The 15,340-nt window shown below is 46.6% G+C and overlaps 4 protein-coding genes across 6 annotated transcripts; 2 read left to right on the plus strand and 2 right to left on the minus strand.

The window, feature by feature from the left end:
* The first annotated feature begins 374 nt into the window (after positions 1-374).
* Positions 375-7,442, plus strand: fer (fer (fps/fes related) tyrosine kinase). 2 transcript variants are annotated; one of them, XM_052050623.1, is made up of 20 exons: positions 375-543; positions 1,110-1,232; positions 1,775-1,906; positions 1,993-2,166; positions 2,316-2,415; positions 2,497-2,680; positions 2,829-2,966; positions 3,043-3,162; positions 3,447-3,569; positions 3,654-3,852; positions 3,938-4,036; positions 4,163-4,369; positions 4,442-4,564; positions 4,665-4,721; positions 5,085-5,203; positions 5,535-5,629; positions 5,707-5,830; positions 5,902-6,056; positions 6,485-6,607; positions 6,665-7,442. In XM_052050623.1, the coding sequence occupies exons 2-20, from the start codon at positions 1,161-1,163 to the stop codon at positions 6,799-6,801; spliced, it is 2,481 nt and encodes an 826-aa protein (XP_051906583.1). In that variant the 5' UTR covers positions 375-543; positions 1,110-1,160; the 3' UTR covers positions 6,802-7,442. The 2 variants fall into 2 exon arrangements, with proteins under 2 accessions (XP_051906583.1, XP_051906585.1); XM_052050625.1 differs by having other exon boundaries at positions 4,166-4,369.
* cdc26 (cell division cycle 26 homolog) lies at positions 7,365-8,826 on the minus strand. The gene is made up of 3 exons (XM_052050971.1): positions 8,777-8,826; positions 7,805-7,912; positions 7,365-7,719 (listed from the first exon to the last, which is right to left on the minus strand). The coding sequence occupies exons 2-3, from the start codon at positions 7,883-7,885 to the stop codon at positions 7,522-7,524; spliced, it is 279 nt and encodes a 92-aa protein (XP_051906931.1). The 5' UTR covers positions 7,886-7,912; positions 8,777-8,826; the 3' UTR covers positions 7,365-7,521.
* A 26-nt stretch (positions 8,827-8,852) lies between these two features.
* prpf4 (PRP4 pre-mRNA processing factor 4 homolog (yeast)) lies at positions 8,853-13,596 on the plus strand. Of its 2 annotated transcripts, none has more exons than XM_052050725.1 (15): positions 8,853-9,063; positions 9,719-9,898; positions 9,973-10,159; positions 10,264-10,351; positions 10,462-10,541; positions 10,644-10,737; positions 10,826-10,920; positions 10,990-11,048; positions 11,251-11,374; positions 11,451-11,540; positions 11,987-12,109; positions 12,315-12,422; positions 12,801-12,919; positions 13,138-13,244; positions 13,452-13,596. In XM_052050725.1, exons 2-15 carry the CDS (start codon positions 9,727-9,729, stop codon positions 13,536-13,538), a joined length of 1,533 nt encoding a protein of 510 aa, XP_051906685.1. In that variant the 5' UTR covers positions 8,853-9,063; positions 9,719-9,726; the 3' UTR covers positions 13,539-13,596. The 2 variants fall into 2 exon arrangements, with proteins under 2 accessions (XP_051906685.1, XP_051906686.1); XM_052050726.1 differs by having other exon boundaries at positions 8,853-8,987.
* Positions 13,597-13,739: 143 nt separating this feature from the next.
* On the minus strand, positions 13,740-14,904 carry ufc1 (ubiquitin-fold modifier conjugating enzyme 1). The gene has a single exon (XM_052050940.1). It carries the CDS (start codon positions 14,775-14,777, stop codon positions 14,268-14,270), a length of 510 nt encoding a protein of 169 aa, XP_051906900.1. The 5' UTR covers positions 14,778-14,904; the 3' UTR covers positions 13,740-14,267.
* Between the last annotated feature and the right edge of the window lie 436 nt (positions 14,905-15,340).

A 15,340-nucleotide genomic window follows, 5' to 3' on the forward strand; every position in this document is an offset into this window, starting at 1 on the left:
CCTATGCAAACAACCTGCAAAAAATCCCACAAAATTGGCAAAATGACAGTAAAAAGTATGTTACAAAGGCTATTTACAGTCAAAAGTAATTGTTGCGTTGACCACATGAGTATAAAACGGTTAATGAGGCTTTCACTTGACACATTCAATATGGTGGTGATGTCTCCGTATGTATGGGTGCAATCATGAATATTGTATTTCAGGTCGTTTCTCAATCGTTTACCTGCACTATATCTGGGCGTGTCTACGTGTTGTACGGCCTTAATATGTCTAAGAGCTTTTTTTAAAGTTGTGTTTGTTTTTTAAAAGTTTTTGCTCGCGGCTCCAGAGAACGCAAAATGGCGTCTTCCTATCGTGCTTCCTTTTCCGGTGAAAGCCCCTCCCTGTTAGCCTTAGCTGTTAGCTCTCCGTAGGACGGGACTGGGAGAAAGTGGAAAACGGAGTAGAAAAGTTGGTCCCAGGGCGAAATGAGCGCGGACATGGACCATAGAGAACCGCGGTGACCGGACACCGAGTGTGTCGTTTCCACTAGTCGCCTCTCGGGTGGGTTCGTGGGGCACAAAAAAGCCAAAATACGTCGTTAATCCTCGAAGACCCTCCAGTCCCACCCGGGGACTCCACTCGCTCCTCGGTCGCCTTCTCTTCTCTCGCCTGAATTTGCGCTCAATTAATCGATAAAAGTGCGGACATGCCAAAGAAGACTTCCGGCGGTCACCGCTCGTGTGCCTTTTGGCTTTTACCAGAGTTTGCCAGCAGCACTTTAGGATGTTTTGTCCGCTCCAATGTTTCTTAGCAAGCTAGCTTCGATTTTCCGTTTACTTGAATGGGCTACGGCTGCTTTATGTTAGCGTTACTTTGTACACGCAGCTATTGTGAGTTTATCCAAGGGTTTTTCTTGTAATTTGGTTTTGCATGGTTTATAAATTTGTATAACTGGACGTTAGATAACAATTTACACAAACGTAACGTTGACACATATATGAAGAATGAAGGGTGTGTTCATGTCCTCAAAACCACTGGAAGTCAATTCCAAGTACAGCCCAGAAAGTAAAGTAAATGTGAGTATTGTTTTTGTTGTTATTCATTTTTGTTCTCCTGTTCCTCCACAGTGGATCATGCAAACTTTCCTCTGTCGACTTCGCCGTTACGCCGCCTGACACATGATGGGTTTCGGTCGGGATCTGAGGAATTCCCATGAGGGATTACTGAAACTACAGGATTGGGAATTAAAGGTACTCCTTTTGCATTCTCCATTTCCTTCTTGGAAGCAGAAATTAGGTCTGTGATTTCAACAACAAATCCAAGCGAAATGTCTGAATGTTCCTGCAGACTGGCATGGAAACAAGTGTGTAAAGAATGCACACTTTTTTTAAAATTGTGCATTCAGCCCGTCGAAATGTACCAAAACCAACAAAAACAAATCCTTGAGAATACATTTAAGTGTTGAGGGACCCAAGAAAAAAGTATTTTATTAATTGAACAAAAAAAAATCTTCGTCTGGTTGATTGTGTGAATTTTGTTCTTTCAAATACCACCCGAAAAAAACTCCTCATTGGTCGGGCCTAACATTTTTAAATGATGACCTGATGATCAAAATAGTTGTTAATTTGATAACTGATCATTTATTTTGACATTTCCAAGTCAACGTCATGCTTACTACAGTGCTGAACGCGATTATGGCGGCCCCTACTGGACAAATATTATGCCTGCGCCTCACTGGCATATTGGTGTTGCTGCTGAATAATGGCAACTGAATGTTGTGTGGGTCTGGCAGCTGCTGGAGACTGTGAAGCGTTTCATGACACTGCGCGTGAAGAGCGACAAAGAATACGCCGCCCTGCTTCTCAACATGACGCAGCAGATGGAGAAACAGGAAGCGGCCGATTACGTCAGCACCGTCAGTAAGGTGAGCGCTGCCACTTGCGTCGCCGTTGCTCCTCGCTAGCGCGCTTTCTTCTCATGATGGCCGCACTTGCGCGCGTGTTGTGTCAGTCGTGGTCGCAGGTGGTGCGTCAGACGGAGGCGCTTGGTCGCGTCATGAGGGGTCACGCCGACGACCTGAACTCGGGTCCGCTGCACCGCCTCGCCACGCTCATCAGAGACAAGCAGCAGGTGAAGAAGAGCTACCAGAGTCTTCATCAGCAGCTGGAGAGCCACAAGCACAAGGTCTGCTGCTGACGAGCGATGGGCACACGCGCGCACTGAAACTTACATTTATAGAACTAACTAATTATCACAACGTCCTCACCAGTCGACCACCACCCTTATTATTTTTATTATTATTATTGTCACCCTGACCTTGTATTCGTTGCTAGGTGACTCGGAGTGACCTGGACAAGCTGAAGTCGACATATCGCCAGCTGAGCCGCGACGCCAACAACGCCAAGGACAAATACCGAGAAGCTCTCAGCAAAGGTTTGACTCGGGCACCCTCAGGTTGAGAAGTTATCGCAGCCGCCCTAAAAACCTTCCCTAACTTTGCGCGCAACGCACCAGGCCGTGAGGCCGAGCGCGCTCACGAACGTTACGACAAAGCCACCGCCAAGCTCCACAACCTGCACAACCAGTACGTGGTGGCCGTGTGCGGAGCGCAGACCGCGCAGGAAGAACATCGGCGGTGCGCGGCGCCTGCGCTACTCGACGCCCTCCAAAGGATGCAGGAGGACATGACGCTCGCTCTGTGAGTAACGCGGAGACAAATGTTGACCCAAATATTACTCATAATCACGACCCAATCCATTCAAAAATGGGGGGGGGGAATGTGCCATGCTAGTCGTGGGATAAGAGAGCTGAGGGACGATTGCTCATCAATGCCTACGTCTGTGCAGGAAGAACATTTTGGAAGAGTACTGCGAGATCAGCAGTCTGCTGACTGACGAAGTGGTAAAAGTCCATCAAGAGATTTCTGCGGCGGTCCAGCAGATCGACCCGCTGGTGGAATACCAGCACTTCATCGACGCCTACAGGTCGCCGTGGTGACAGCGGAGGTTTTTTTTCGGCTTCCCGGTTAGTCCGCTGACTTGTTGCATTTGCGTGAAGCAGGTCTCCGGAGAGCCCCGAGGCCAACGTGGAGTTCGACACCTCCCTGCTGGACGAGACAGACAACCTGTCGGCCAATGAGATCCTGTGGAACACGCTGACGGCCGACAGTCTTCAGGCCATGTGAGGACGCGCCCCCTGGAACTCACCTGTTGCGCAAATATACCCCTTAGCAAGCTTCTGTGATTGGTCTCACTGTCATTCCGACTCATTTGCGAGGAAAATGGCCATTCCTGCCACGTAATCAATCGTTCACACCTCCAGAGGCGTGTGGAAAAATCATCTTTTATCTAACTGTCGAATCATAAGCAAATTTTTACTTAATCTTTTTAGGCCTACCTAGAATCGACTATACAGTCAATTTAAAAAAAAATCATCCAGAATTTTGTGTATCGTCTCATGTTCAGGTTGTCGTCGGCCACAGAGGAGTTGGCACTGACTCAGCAGAATCTGAGGACCAAAGAGGCTCTGGTGGTCGACCTCGATGCCAAGATCATCAGTAGCCAGCAGAACGCAGACAGGAAGTCCGAGTTGGTGTCGCCCTCTCCGCCTCCGTCTCTCTACCGGCGTCATTTGTCTCGCTGATCCAAGTCTGTCTGTCCATCTGTCCTCAGCTGCGTGCTCCTCCTCAGTCAGAAACTGTCTCTCCTGGAGCTGCGCCAAACCGTCCAGTCCCTGCGCAGCTCCGAGGCTCGCCTCTCCTCCCAGAAAGCCTTGTTGGACACCAAAATGGCGGAGGCCCCGTCTCCGCCTCCCCCGCCACCGCCGCTTGCGATGCCCTACGAGGACGACACTCGCTCCGTCAGCTCCACCGTAAGAACTGTCGGCGGAGGGTTGGGCTGGCGCGGAGCCCATCAAAATAAAAGCCTGCCCTTCCTGTTTTGTCTTGTGTTTTCAGGAGAAAGGCAAGGAGAAGAGCTCTCGCTTGGACACGCTGCGACACTCGCTGGCTGGAATGATCCGCTCGCCAAAAGCCATGTTGGGCTCGTCGTCCTCGGTGAGCCGTTTCACCTGTGGCTTTTCCACATTTCTCGACCGATTGACCAATACATCTTGAAAATGGTCATCACAATACCCGTTGCCAAACTTTCAGAATAAAAGACCAAAATTAACAATTTGACAGCAGTTCTTTGACGTCATTCCATCATCGGAGCGCCCTCTGGCAGACCAGGAGTGGTACCACGGTGCCATTCCTCGCACGGAGGCTCAAGAGCTACTTCGGCAGCAGGGCGACTTCCTGGTGAGGGAGAGTCACGGCAAACCGGGCGAATACGTCCTGTCCGTGTTCTCGGACGAGCAGCGGCGACACTTCATCATCCAGTTTGCCGACGTACGTGCTCTAGGACGCACCACAGCACACCGCGCCCCTCCTTTGACGTCGGCCGTCTCTCTCTTCCGTTAGAATCAGTACCGCTTCGAGGGGACGGGCTTCACCACCATCCCGCAGCTCATCGAGCACCACTTTTCCACCAAGCAGCTCATCACGAAAAAGTCTGGCGTGGTGCTCCTCAACCCCGTTGTCAAGGCAAGCAATTGCAAACGGCTTGATGACGTTGCAGAGTTTTCCTGTCTGTCATGTGTGTGTGTGTGTGTGTGTGTGTGTGTGTTTCCCCTCACGTGTGCAGGACAAAAAGTGGATCCTCAACCATGAGGATGTGGCGCTGGGCGAGCTGCTGGGCAAGGTGAGCTCACTTCCTGTTTGTCAGAGTAAAATTGCCATAAGTGATGAATTAAGAAAATATATTGTGAATAAAATATTTTCGTTTTTTTGGGGTCCCCTCCACAATAAAAATATGAATTGCAGACAGAACATTTTACCATGTTACAATACTTTCTACTTAAATAGACAGACTTGGCTACATTTTATTTATTTATTTTTGCTTTTTCCCTCGAGTGTCTTCTTCGTTCTCTTACGTGTGTCAGACCACCGTGCCGATCAGCCCGCAAGCCTCTTTTAATGAAAGGAATCATTTTTCAAAAGCCTAATATTGAACAATGAAGTGGGACGGGCCCTATTCATCATGTTGTGCTGCCTCTTCTTCCAGGGCAACTTTGGCGAGGTGTTCAAGGGGACGTTGCTGCGAGACAAAACAGCGGTGGCCGTCAAAACCTGCAAAGAAGATTTGCCTCCAGAACTCAAGATCCGCTTCCTTTCGGAGGCCAGGTGGGCATCGCCATAATTGCCCCCAGTTGGTGGTGAGGCAACTCGGTGTTTCCGAAAGATTTATTTACATATTACGTACAGTATTCCGGAGAAAATTACCCTTTCAAAATAAAGGGCAATTTTGACCTAATACAAATAAAATGAACCTTGAAAAAAGGTGGCGTCCCTACTGTATTTCCAACCCCAAATTATTTTGCAAATCAGATCAAATGAGTTTAGGTTATTAAAGAAAAAATACTGAGGCCCAAGTTTGAATTTGTGGGATTCCTAATTTATCCTCCTAGTTTAATTTTGCAGGCCTAATGTGCTGAGCATTCACGTGTGTGTTCAGAATCCTGAAACAGTACGATCACCCCAACATCGTGAAACTGATCGGCGTGTGCACTCAGAGGCAGCCCATCTACATCGTCATGGAGCTGGTTCCCGGTAAGCGGGCACCGCATGCGCGCCTCTGTTGACTCCCGTCGTTCCTGAGCCTGGCTCGCGTCTGTCCGACCCGTTAGGCGGCGACTTCTTGTCCTTCCTGAGGAAGAAGAAAGACGAGCTGAAGACCAAGCAGCTGCTGCGCTTCGCCGTGGACGCGGCCGCGGGCATGGCCTACTTGGAGAGTAAGAACTGCATCCACAGGTGAGTTGCGGCGAGGACCTATGCGGGTCGCCGCGGGCTCGAGCTCACGCTTGCGTGCACGTGTGTGTCAGGGACCTGGCAGCCAGGAACTGCCTGGTGGGAGAATGCAGCTTGTTGAAGATTAGCGATTTCGGCATGAGTCGTCAGGAAGACGACGGCGTTTATTCGTCGTCCGGACTCAAGCAGATTCCCATTAAATGGACCGCTCCAGAAGCTCTCAACTACGGTAAGGATGAATAAGATGCCTGCTGTCACAGTCATTGAAATCTCTAAAATAGACACACGTTGCATATATAAATACACAACACACGTTTAAAAGCGAACGGAATACACAGTAGCAGTGGCGGTTTGCCGTATGTGTTATTTCAACGTGCAATCTGTGTTGTGCTTTTTGTCATGCCATAGCTTTTAAAATGCTTTTAAGTGCTTTTAAAATGATGCAACAATGGAGTTGTATCTTGAATTTAAAAAAAGATTAAGTTACCGGTAGTTATATATGTATATATATAGTGGTAGTGAATTGGGAATTTCTCCATTGTGAGACTAATAAAGGTTTCTTATCTTATCTTATTTTTATATTTTACTTTGTTTAAAAAAAAGTGTTCTGAGCTTGAGTACATAACAAATGTGAGTGGCACTCCTTTCATCTAACAGGTCGATACACGTCGGAGAGCGACGTGTGGAGTTACGGCATCTTGCTGTGGGAAACCTTCAGTCTGGGGGTGTGTCCTTACCCGGGGATGACCAATCAGCAGGCCCGTGAGCAGGTGGAGAAAGGTAAGCGCGCCCAGCCACGCACGCATGCACGACAACCGGTGACGCTGTGGTTGCTAGGTTACCGGATGGCGTGTCCTCAACGTTGCCCGGATGACGTGTACAAGGTGATGCAGCGCTGTTGGCAGTACAGCCCGGAGGAGCGACCCAAATTTGCCGAACTGCAGCGAGACCTCGCCGCCATCAAAAAGAAGTGACGGGGAAGCGTGGTCGGTTTTTTTAATTTAATTTTTTGGGGGCTTGGCATTTGAACACTAAAAACGTGTCTCGCGGCTACTCATCCACAAAAGGGCGTTGGCGTCGCTCGCTGCCTTAGCTCAGCGTCAAGCAAACGTAAAAAACGGCGGTCAAACAGGAAATGTGCATGCTTGCATTACTAATTAAAAAGAAAAAAGAACCAGTATGTTATTCCCACATGAAACGCATCGATTTCACTTCTAATCCCGTAACCATAGCAACCGGACTAATATCCTTATATATGTACATTATAGCTTGACTTTTTATTTGTATTTATACTTTTTATTTCTCAGCAAATCCAGCATCTTAAAATAAACTTTTTTTCTTGTTTTTTTTTTTTTTTAGACAATCAGTAACAATGTTATTTATTTGTGGAAAGATAAGATGCGCCTGCGTGAGTGGAGTTTCTTTAGGCCCACCCGCTGGTTCCTTTTTGTACATAAATCACTTTGATAGTACCATTGATGAAACCCTTTATAAGACAGTTGATGCATTTATAATGAAAATAAAACACCAGACAACATTTTCTTGTCATGACTGTGTGGAATTTACTGCTTGGTTTTGAATTATGGAAGACAACCCCCAAAAGTAATCTTTTTTTTTTAATCTAATTTATTTGCTAGGCCCTGCTAATACGAAATGATTCCATCATCTTTACACACATGAATTAAGTTAATTTATTAAAATTGTAAACTTCCAAATAGTGTGGGCAAGGTGGTAGGTTTGGGGTTTGGCTTGTAGCCGATTCGCTCGTTAATAAGCTCCGCCCTCGACGCAGTGGTTGAACATGAGGGTAGAGTTTCTCCCCCAATCACTTCGCTGCCGACCACAGAGTCTCCACCTCCCGACTCCACCTGTTCTCGTTGACGTTTCCGTGCCTGAAAGAAAACGAGAGCCAGGGAATATAAATCTTGGACCAGTATTTTACCCAATGACAGCCAGATGATAAAATTGAAAAATAACCTCAAGCTCCTTTTTGATGCTTTCAAATTCATCAGTGTCATCGATCTTCAGCTCCAGACGAGTAGGTTTCCTCCTCAACATCTTCTCTTAGACACATTCACTGAGAGGCTGAAAAACAATACCCCCACACACACAAATTCTGCACAAGTTGAAAAGTATACCCCTCCAAAAAATACAATTTGTTACAGTGACCTTCCTTTTCCAACAATCGATTTAATCGACAAAAACTACGGTCATGTTTAGATACCTTGTTTAACTTGAAATTGTCAAAATCCTCAGAATTTCACCCTCTCAAAAATGAAATGCTCTCACACTGAATATCGTTGCAATATGTGCAAGCGTCTTTTACTTTGGGGAAACATTTTTTGCCTGTTTTCTGACATATGTTACCAAAACAATAAGTGAATCGTTATTTCCCTTTGTTCGTTTCCTAAAACTAAATTTGAAATGGCTTCCTGTTTTTACGAGCGGTGGGTGGGTTGTTTTTTTTACATAGCCTATTCGATTAATCAGAAAAGTAATCAATTATCAAGTTTCAGTCTATGTTTTTATCCACTCATGATCATTGATGGAGTGAAATTTCAAGGGATTTATCTGTTAGGCTGAATACATTTGTGTACGTTATCCTTACGTTATATATTTTACGTATATTGCGCTTATTCACGTGTCTAATCTTGACGCTTGTCATTTAGCCAGGAAAGAAACGCAATGAAATGGATATTGGCAGTATTTTCTGCAGTCTTTACTGAACTTTATTTTTAGTACTCGATTATTTGAGTAACCGACCGTCAACCGATTTGTTGACTTGGTAAGTAGCTGATATTGTAATGCTTTGAATGAACGCGCAATTTGTAGCGTTTAAGTGTGCATTCAACAAGACTCTAATGCTAAAAGCTATGCGACTAAAAAGACGGCGATCAATGTTTCTATGGAGGTTCTCACCTTAGATGCCAATAATATGCAAACATTTACCTGCCAGCTGATTTCAAGTTGCGTTGTGTCCTCTGGAATTAGTTTTGTCGTCTTTTGACTGTTCTGTAGTGCGAAGTGTAGTTGTTCCGGGGCGTTACAGAGTGGACAGGAAATACAACCCCTGTACGCGGAAAACGTCATTTACATCCGGGTTGTTTTACATCCGGGTCTTTTCCTCATTCAAACATCGCCGAATTGCTCTTGTACCAGTGTGAGTTTTATCACTTTTAAATCTTCATTATAGCGATTACCGTCCATTGTTTTGGTGGCTACAAGCCCAAAGAAATGTAACGTGTGGCAAAGTCATAGTTTGTTACTACCTGGACGCTCGTTTGTGATAAAAACGCTAGCCGCGAATAGTAGCGGCGGCACGTTTGATTTGTAGACTCGCGTTTCATTATTGCCATCATTGGTGCTCTACAAATATATGAGTCTTGTTATTGATGGGGTTTCTTTTAGGATTATACACCCTGTGGTCCTCGGTTTACGTTTGAGTTACGTTCCTGCGGCGGCTACAAAACGGAATACGTTCATAGTTAAACACGAGCCAAATTTGCACTGAGTATTTTTATTCACAGGAATGCAAAATTAAAAACAATCCAATGATCAACGGTAAATACCGCACTGACTAAGTGTGACGACCAGCAAATTGCTCCACTTACTCGTATGTCGGGACCTTCGTTCAGGGCTCCTTATGTTTTCATGATCAAAAAACATCCATCACGAACAAATGATCACATGGCTTTAACATGACTCGTTTGTGACAGGTTATGTATCCATCTGTGTGATTATCATCACGAGTGTCATCTTATATCCTTTCGCAATAATTTTACAGAATCAATAACATAAATAACAAAAATACTACAGAACACATTGTGAAGTGTGACCTGTTAGCCCGGTTGTATAAATCAATTTATTGTGAAGTGCTTCCTGTTGGCCCAGGTACCAGGATGTCAGACGACGAGGACTTGGCTCCGGCCCCGAAGAAAGGTCGCGTGTTCTATGGAAGCCTGGAAGAAAAAGAGCGCGAGCGCCTCAATGCAGAGATTGCCGGCGGCCTGCCCCTCGGAAGTGATGGCGTCAAGGCAGGAATCGAAGCAGGAAACATAAACATCTCGTCTTGTGGGTGACACATTTTTGAAGACGGGCTCCGCATCACGCCCGCCACCTGACCGATGTCCCGCGATACTTTGCAGCCGAGACCCTGGAACTGGAAGAGCACATAAACGAGAGGCAACAGGAAGCGCTCGCCGAATTTGAGAGGAGGCGGCGAGCACGACAGATCACCGTGTCTACCGATGACACCGAGGTCAAGGCGGGGCTGCGAGCGCTCGGGGAGCCAATCACCTTATTTGGGGAGGGGCCGGCCGATCGGCGAGAGCGGTAGGCTGCGCCCTGTAATTTTCATCTTGTCCTCTTTTACTTCTGTCTTGTTTACTTTTACTTTTATCTCGTCTGCTTTTACCTCAGTCTTGTCCACTTTTCAGGCTGCGTGGCATTTTGTCCGTGGTGGGTCCAGATGCCCTGAAGAAGTCTAGGAGAGATGAAGAGCGAGCAAAGCGTTCACAGGAGGAGGTTGGCAATTGGCATGACAACACACACACACGCGCGTGTCCATGTGTTCCGTAGTTACACATGACGATAAAGTGCCTGAATTTTAATTTTTTCTTCCCGACCAATTACAGTGCCATCAGACGTGGTACCACGAAGGGCCCACCTCTCTCAAGGATGCACGTCTCTGGCTGGCCCGTTACTCTCTGCCCAGGTGAGTGCCCGCCGACTGGACCAATGAGTCCAATGTGAAGTCAAGAAACCCGGAGTGGGTGTGTGTGTGCGCGCCTGCCATGTGCTGTGATTGCTGTGTCAGGTCGATGAAGCGTCTCGAGGTAGCCCGGGCTCAAAAGGAAATTTGCGAGGCGACCAGAACCATCCGCCAACAGGAGCTGAACAAGAGCCTGAGAGTGAGCACAAATTAGTATTGGCAGCGTGATGAAATTATTTTTAAATGATTTGGATGATTTAAGAAAAGTGTCACACCTCCTCTTTTAGAATTTGAACAACTTCTGCAGTCAGATCGGTGACGATCGACCAATCAGCTTCTGCCACTTCAGCCCCGATTCCAAAATGCTGGCCACTGCCTCCTGGTGATGCTCGCGCACAAACGCAAGCGTGCAAACAGCTCGTGCGACACTAACGTGACGTGTACCCCACAGGAGCGGTTTGTGTAAGCTGTGGTCCATTCCCGACTGCAACCCGATTCGTACTCTAAGAGGTGGGCGGAGCCTTCAATTTCTCGTACCTTGACTTATGATACTTCACCTGGTTGGACAAAAAAAATATTCTCTTTTTGGATAAAAAAAATATTCTCTTTGAAGTTTTTAGGGCCATGTCCAAACCGCCGACAAGTCCTGGCTTCAACACACGCAAATCCAATTGAGGGGGGAAAAAAAACTGTGGCGCTTGTTGAATTGCAGGTCACAACACCAACGTGGGCGCGGTGGTCTTCCGCCCGCAGGCCGGCTTGTCTCTCGACCAATCGGACGTCAGTTTGGCCTCATGTGCCGCGGATGGGTCCGTGAAGCTCTGGAACCTCCTCAGGTATAGTAAAGGAGGCGGAGCCAAAGAGGAGCAATCAAAGTGAAAAGTAACAAACCCTTTTTTGTGGTCGTCGTAGCGACGAGCCGGTGGTGAGCATAGACGACCACACCGAGCGAGTTTCTCGTGTTTGTTGGCATCCGTCTGGAAGGTTCCTGGGATCTACATGGTAAACCGGCGCACACGCTCAAAACACACAACTAGCACACATGCTATCGACTGAGGCCCGACCGATTGATTGGCCAATATTAGCTCTGATTTTTAGCACATTAGCATTACAGCATGAGACAAAGATTATAACATTCAAATGTTTGCTGCAGTTCCCCCCACCCCTTTCAAAAAAATAATTTTGGGGCAATTTTTATCTCTATCATTAATGTTAGATGAATCCTTAATTGCTCGGTACTGTAAGACAGTCAAACGTTTGTCCAATAATTATCTTTATTGTTGTATTGTTTTCGGTATTGAAACTGTGTAGGTTTTTTATTTATTTTAATTGATCGCTGATTGGAATCCTACTCTGCCAAATCCGAATTGACATGGCCGTCATCAAATCCATATCGGTCGGGCCCCAGACCAGTGACGCCGAATAACACGTGTGCTAAAACTGTGTAGCTACGATCACTCGTGGCGTCTTTGGGACATGGAGGTGCAGGAGGAGATTCTACATCAAGAAGGTCACAGCAAAGGTGTTCATGACCTTCATTTTCATCCTGACGGATCGCTGGCTGTCACTGGGTAAGCGCTACTATGCTACAAAACAACAGCGTACGACTACACTGGAATACGATACACATTGTCGTCACTGGAGTAAAGCATAGCGGAAAATATTGCTTCGCTTGGGGGACCAATTGATCTTCGCGAACCAATTGAACTTTGCTAACAGAGGTTGCACTGTAATATGTCGCCCGTACGCTCAAGTGAACTTTTTCTTACTAACCAGTGGCCTGGATTCCTTTGGAAGAGTTTGGGATCTTCGCACAGGACGCTGCGTGGTCTTCCTGGAAGGACACCTGAAGGAGATCTACAGCGTGCATTTCTCACCTAACGGGTCAGTCAGTCACGCGACAGCACCTGTAGAATCGGGATGCGAGTCCAGACTTCTATTGAGTGCCACTTATACAAAATGGAAAAAGGTCACGGAGTCACCTATGCCTTGTTTTTAGGTAACGTGCTAAAAGCAATTTGCGATGCTGGAGGTCGACAGACATCTCGTCAATTTCAAAAATGGGTTTTCTATCTTTCAACACATCTACTTTTTCCTCATAACCTTTTGATTTTCTTATTAAAAGACGAAAAGAGAAGGAGTCCCATTTGCCTAATCACGACAAAGCCATTTTTAGATTGTTTTTTTAGGAGCCACGGGTGTCTAGGTCCACTACATTAAAAAACAAAAAAATCCCTAAATTGTGATTGTTTTCTCACTCAGTTACCACCTGGCGACAGGAAGTGGAGACAACACCTGCAAAGTTTGGGAGCTGAGGAACAGGAAGTGTCTTTACACAATCCCCGCCCACCATAACCTGTTGTCAGGTGTCAGATTCCAACGTAAGCACGCTTTGCCTTTCTTTTGCAAAAGCTCTTAATCCTAAAATTACGCACAACAGGCTAATGGAACGCTCTAATTTGTTCATCGAGTGCGATTGCGAATATTTTTTTTCGTCTGTGTGTGCCGAGACATGATGACGCTATTGAAGTATTTGCGCTCAGTGGCATTCCAAGACTGAATTTACTCGACGCGCACGTATATGTCTGTGCGTGTACAGCGACGGACGGTCAATTCCTGTTGACGTGCGCATACGACAACATGGCGAAGGTTTGGAGTCACCCTGGCTGGATGCCGCTGAAGACACTCGCCGGCCACGAGGGGAAGGTAGACCTTTTTTTCTACATTTCTGATAGTTGCACAAATCGGGACATAGCGATGATCGAGTTTTCAATTCAAGTCTTTTGTTCGGGGATGCCGAATGATTTCTTCAGCATTCCCTGTTCACTCTGTTGGGATTTCTGCAGAACTATCAAGGTCCACCATATAGCGGAAAAAAACCAAAATCATGACGCCTTTTTTTTTTGTTGTCAGGTGATGGGTGTGGACGTGTCTCCAGATGGCAAATTCATCGCCACATGCTCCTACGACAGAACCTTTAAACTTTGGGTGACGGAATGAGACGGTTTGTTTCAGCTCACCTCATTCTTTATTCAATAAAATGGTCTTTTAGCAAAAAGTTTTCATATTAGCATCTCTGCTAACGTTACGATTTGGCGACTTTGACTATAGACCATTTAACAATGTTTATTCAAGGGGCTTCCAGGTTTAGGTTTGAGCATGTTTGTGCTGTTAATCAGGAAATTAGAAACAAGTCAAATCACCAGTTTTTCAGTGTGAACTTTAAACTTTTTTTGAATATAACTTGACAGCAAAATGTATGCAATACACCTCACTTAATATCTGCCCAGCGGACATCTCAGATTTCAGTTTCCCTCCATTTCCCACCAAATGAAAACTTCATAGCCACAAGGTTTAACAATTAGCATCTCATTGGAGGTGCCCCCAAATATACTTTATCCTCTGCAGAGAAAGACTAATTTGTGCCATATTGATGTCAGATAAGCTACTCAATGATCAGTGTATTCGTCTAGTACCCACAGTTGACTGAGGCAAACCCATCAGAAGGAGCAACACAATGTGCATTTCAGAACAAAGTGTCGAAAAAGAAAGATTAATTGTTAATGTCTTTATAAAGTAGCGTTTTTCCACTCATCAAAATACGTGTTACTCATTTTTTTTCGTGTATTGACAGAGGAATAGTTCCTGGTTTGATTTTAGTCGCGAACATGATTGCAGGGCAGCGCTCCCTGCGATGCAAATGTTTACACGCCATCAGTGGCGCGCGAGTTACTGCGGCGCCTTCTGCTGCTCCACGTGTACCACGAGACCTTTATCGATCAGGTCCGGGACCTCGACGGCGAGCCAAGGGCCGAGCCCGAGCGCCATAAGGTGGGCCAGGCCGAAGCGCGGCGCGTTCCGGGCCCACAGCGGCGCGAAGTGTTCGGTCAGGCAGATCTTGCCGCCGCGGTACATCTTAGCCGTTTTGCCATCCAGCTCCGGCAGTGCCACTTCCGGCGCCGTGTCCGGGTACGTCACGGGGATGTCGAACTCCAGGCGGAACTCGTAGCGCAGGAGCTCGTGCACGAACCAGCACGTGCCGGTCCAACGCGTGCCGTCCGCGTTGGACTCGAGGCGAAACCAGTCGTTGTCGGCAGCCTTGTTGTTCTCCACGAAGCGGATGAGGGCCAGGTACTCCTCCTTGAGGCGCTGCGGCCACAGAGTTCGCTCCCGCGGACCGGCCTGTGTCTTAAGAAGCGGGATCTGAGACACCGCTTTGCGCGTGCTCTCGTCCGCCATCGAGACGAGTGGACCGGCGGACAAACTCGTGGGCCAGTTGAAACGGGGCGATCGTTGGCGACACTTGCTGACGTGGACCAGACATCCGCTGCGTTGACGGGCTTCCGGCTTCTCCCTCTCTTCTTTGGCTTGCTGCTTTAGAGTGCATTACCGCCACCTACCGGACAGGGCTGTGCATGAAATGAGAGCGTTGAAAACTAGTAATTATGAGTTGACAAACGTTCACCTCAGTCTAACTGCAACACGATTCAAAATAAAAACCCCAAATGAAGAATTTAAATTTAATGGCTTTATTTTCTCCTTGTGTGACCGATTCAAACAATTCCAACGTTAAACAGCTCATCCGACTCCAAAACTTTCCAAAATAAAAGCTCAGAATTACGTATTTTCTTGACCAATTCAACTGTCGCAACTTTGTTTTTTGATTTCTATATATATTTTGACCGATTCAAAGAATTTCAACTTCAAAGTCCAACAATGTTTGAAAGTAAAACCCTCATCATTTAAACATTTATAATCATCAAATGCAACGTAACATTTGTAATTTCGTTTGCCCGTTTCCG

Source organism: Hippocampus zosterae, chromosome 18 (genome assembly GCF_025434085.1).
Source record: "Hippocampus zosterae strain Florida chromosome 18, ASM2543408v3, whole genome shotgun sequence".
NCBI classification, from domain to species: domain Eukaryota; kingdom Metazoa; phylum Chordata; class Actinopteri; order Syngnathiformes; family Syngnathidae; genus Hippocampus; species Hippocampus zosterae.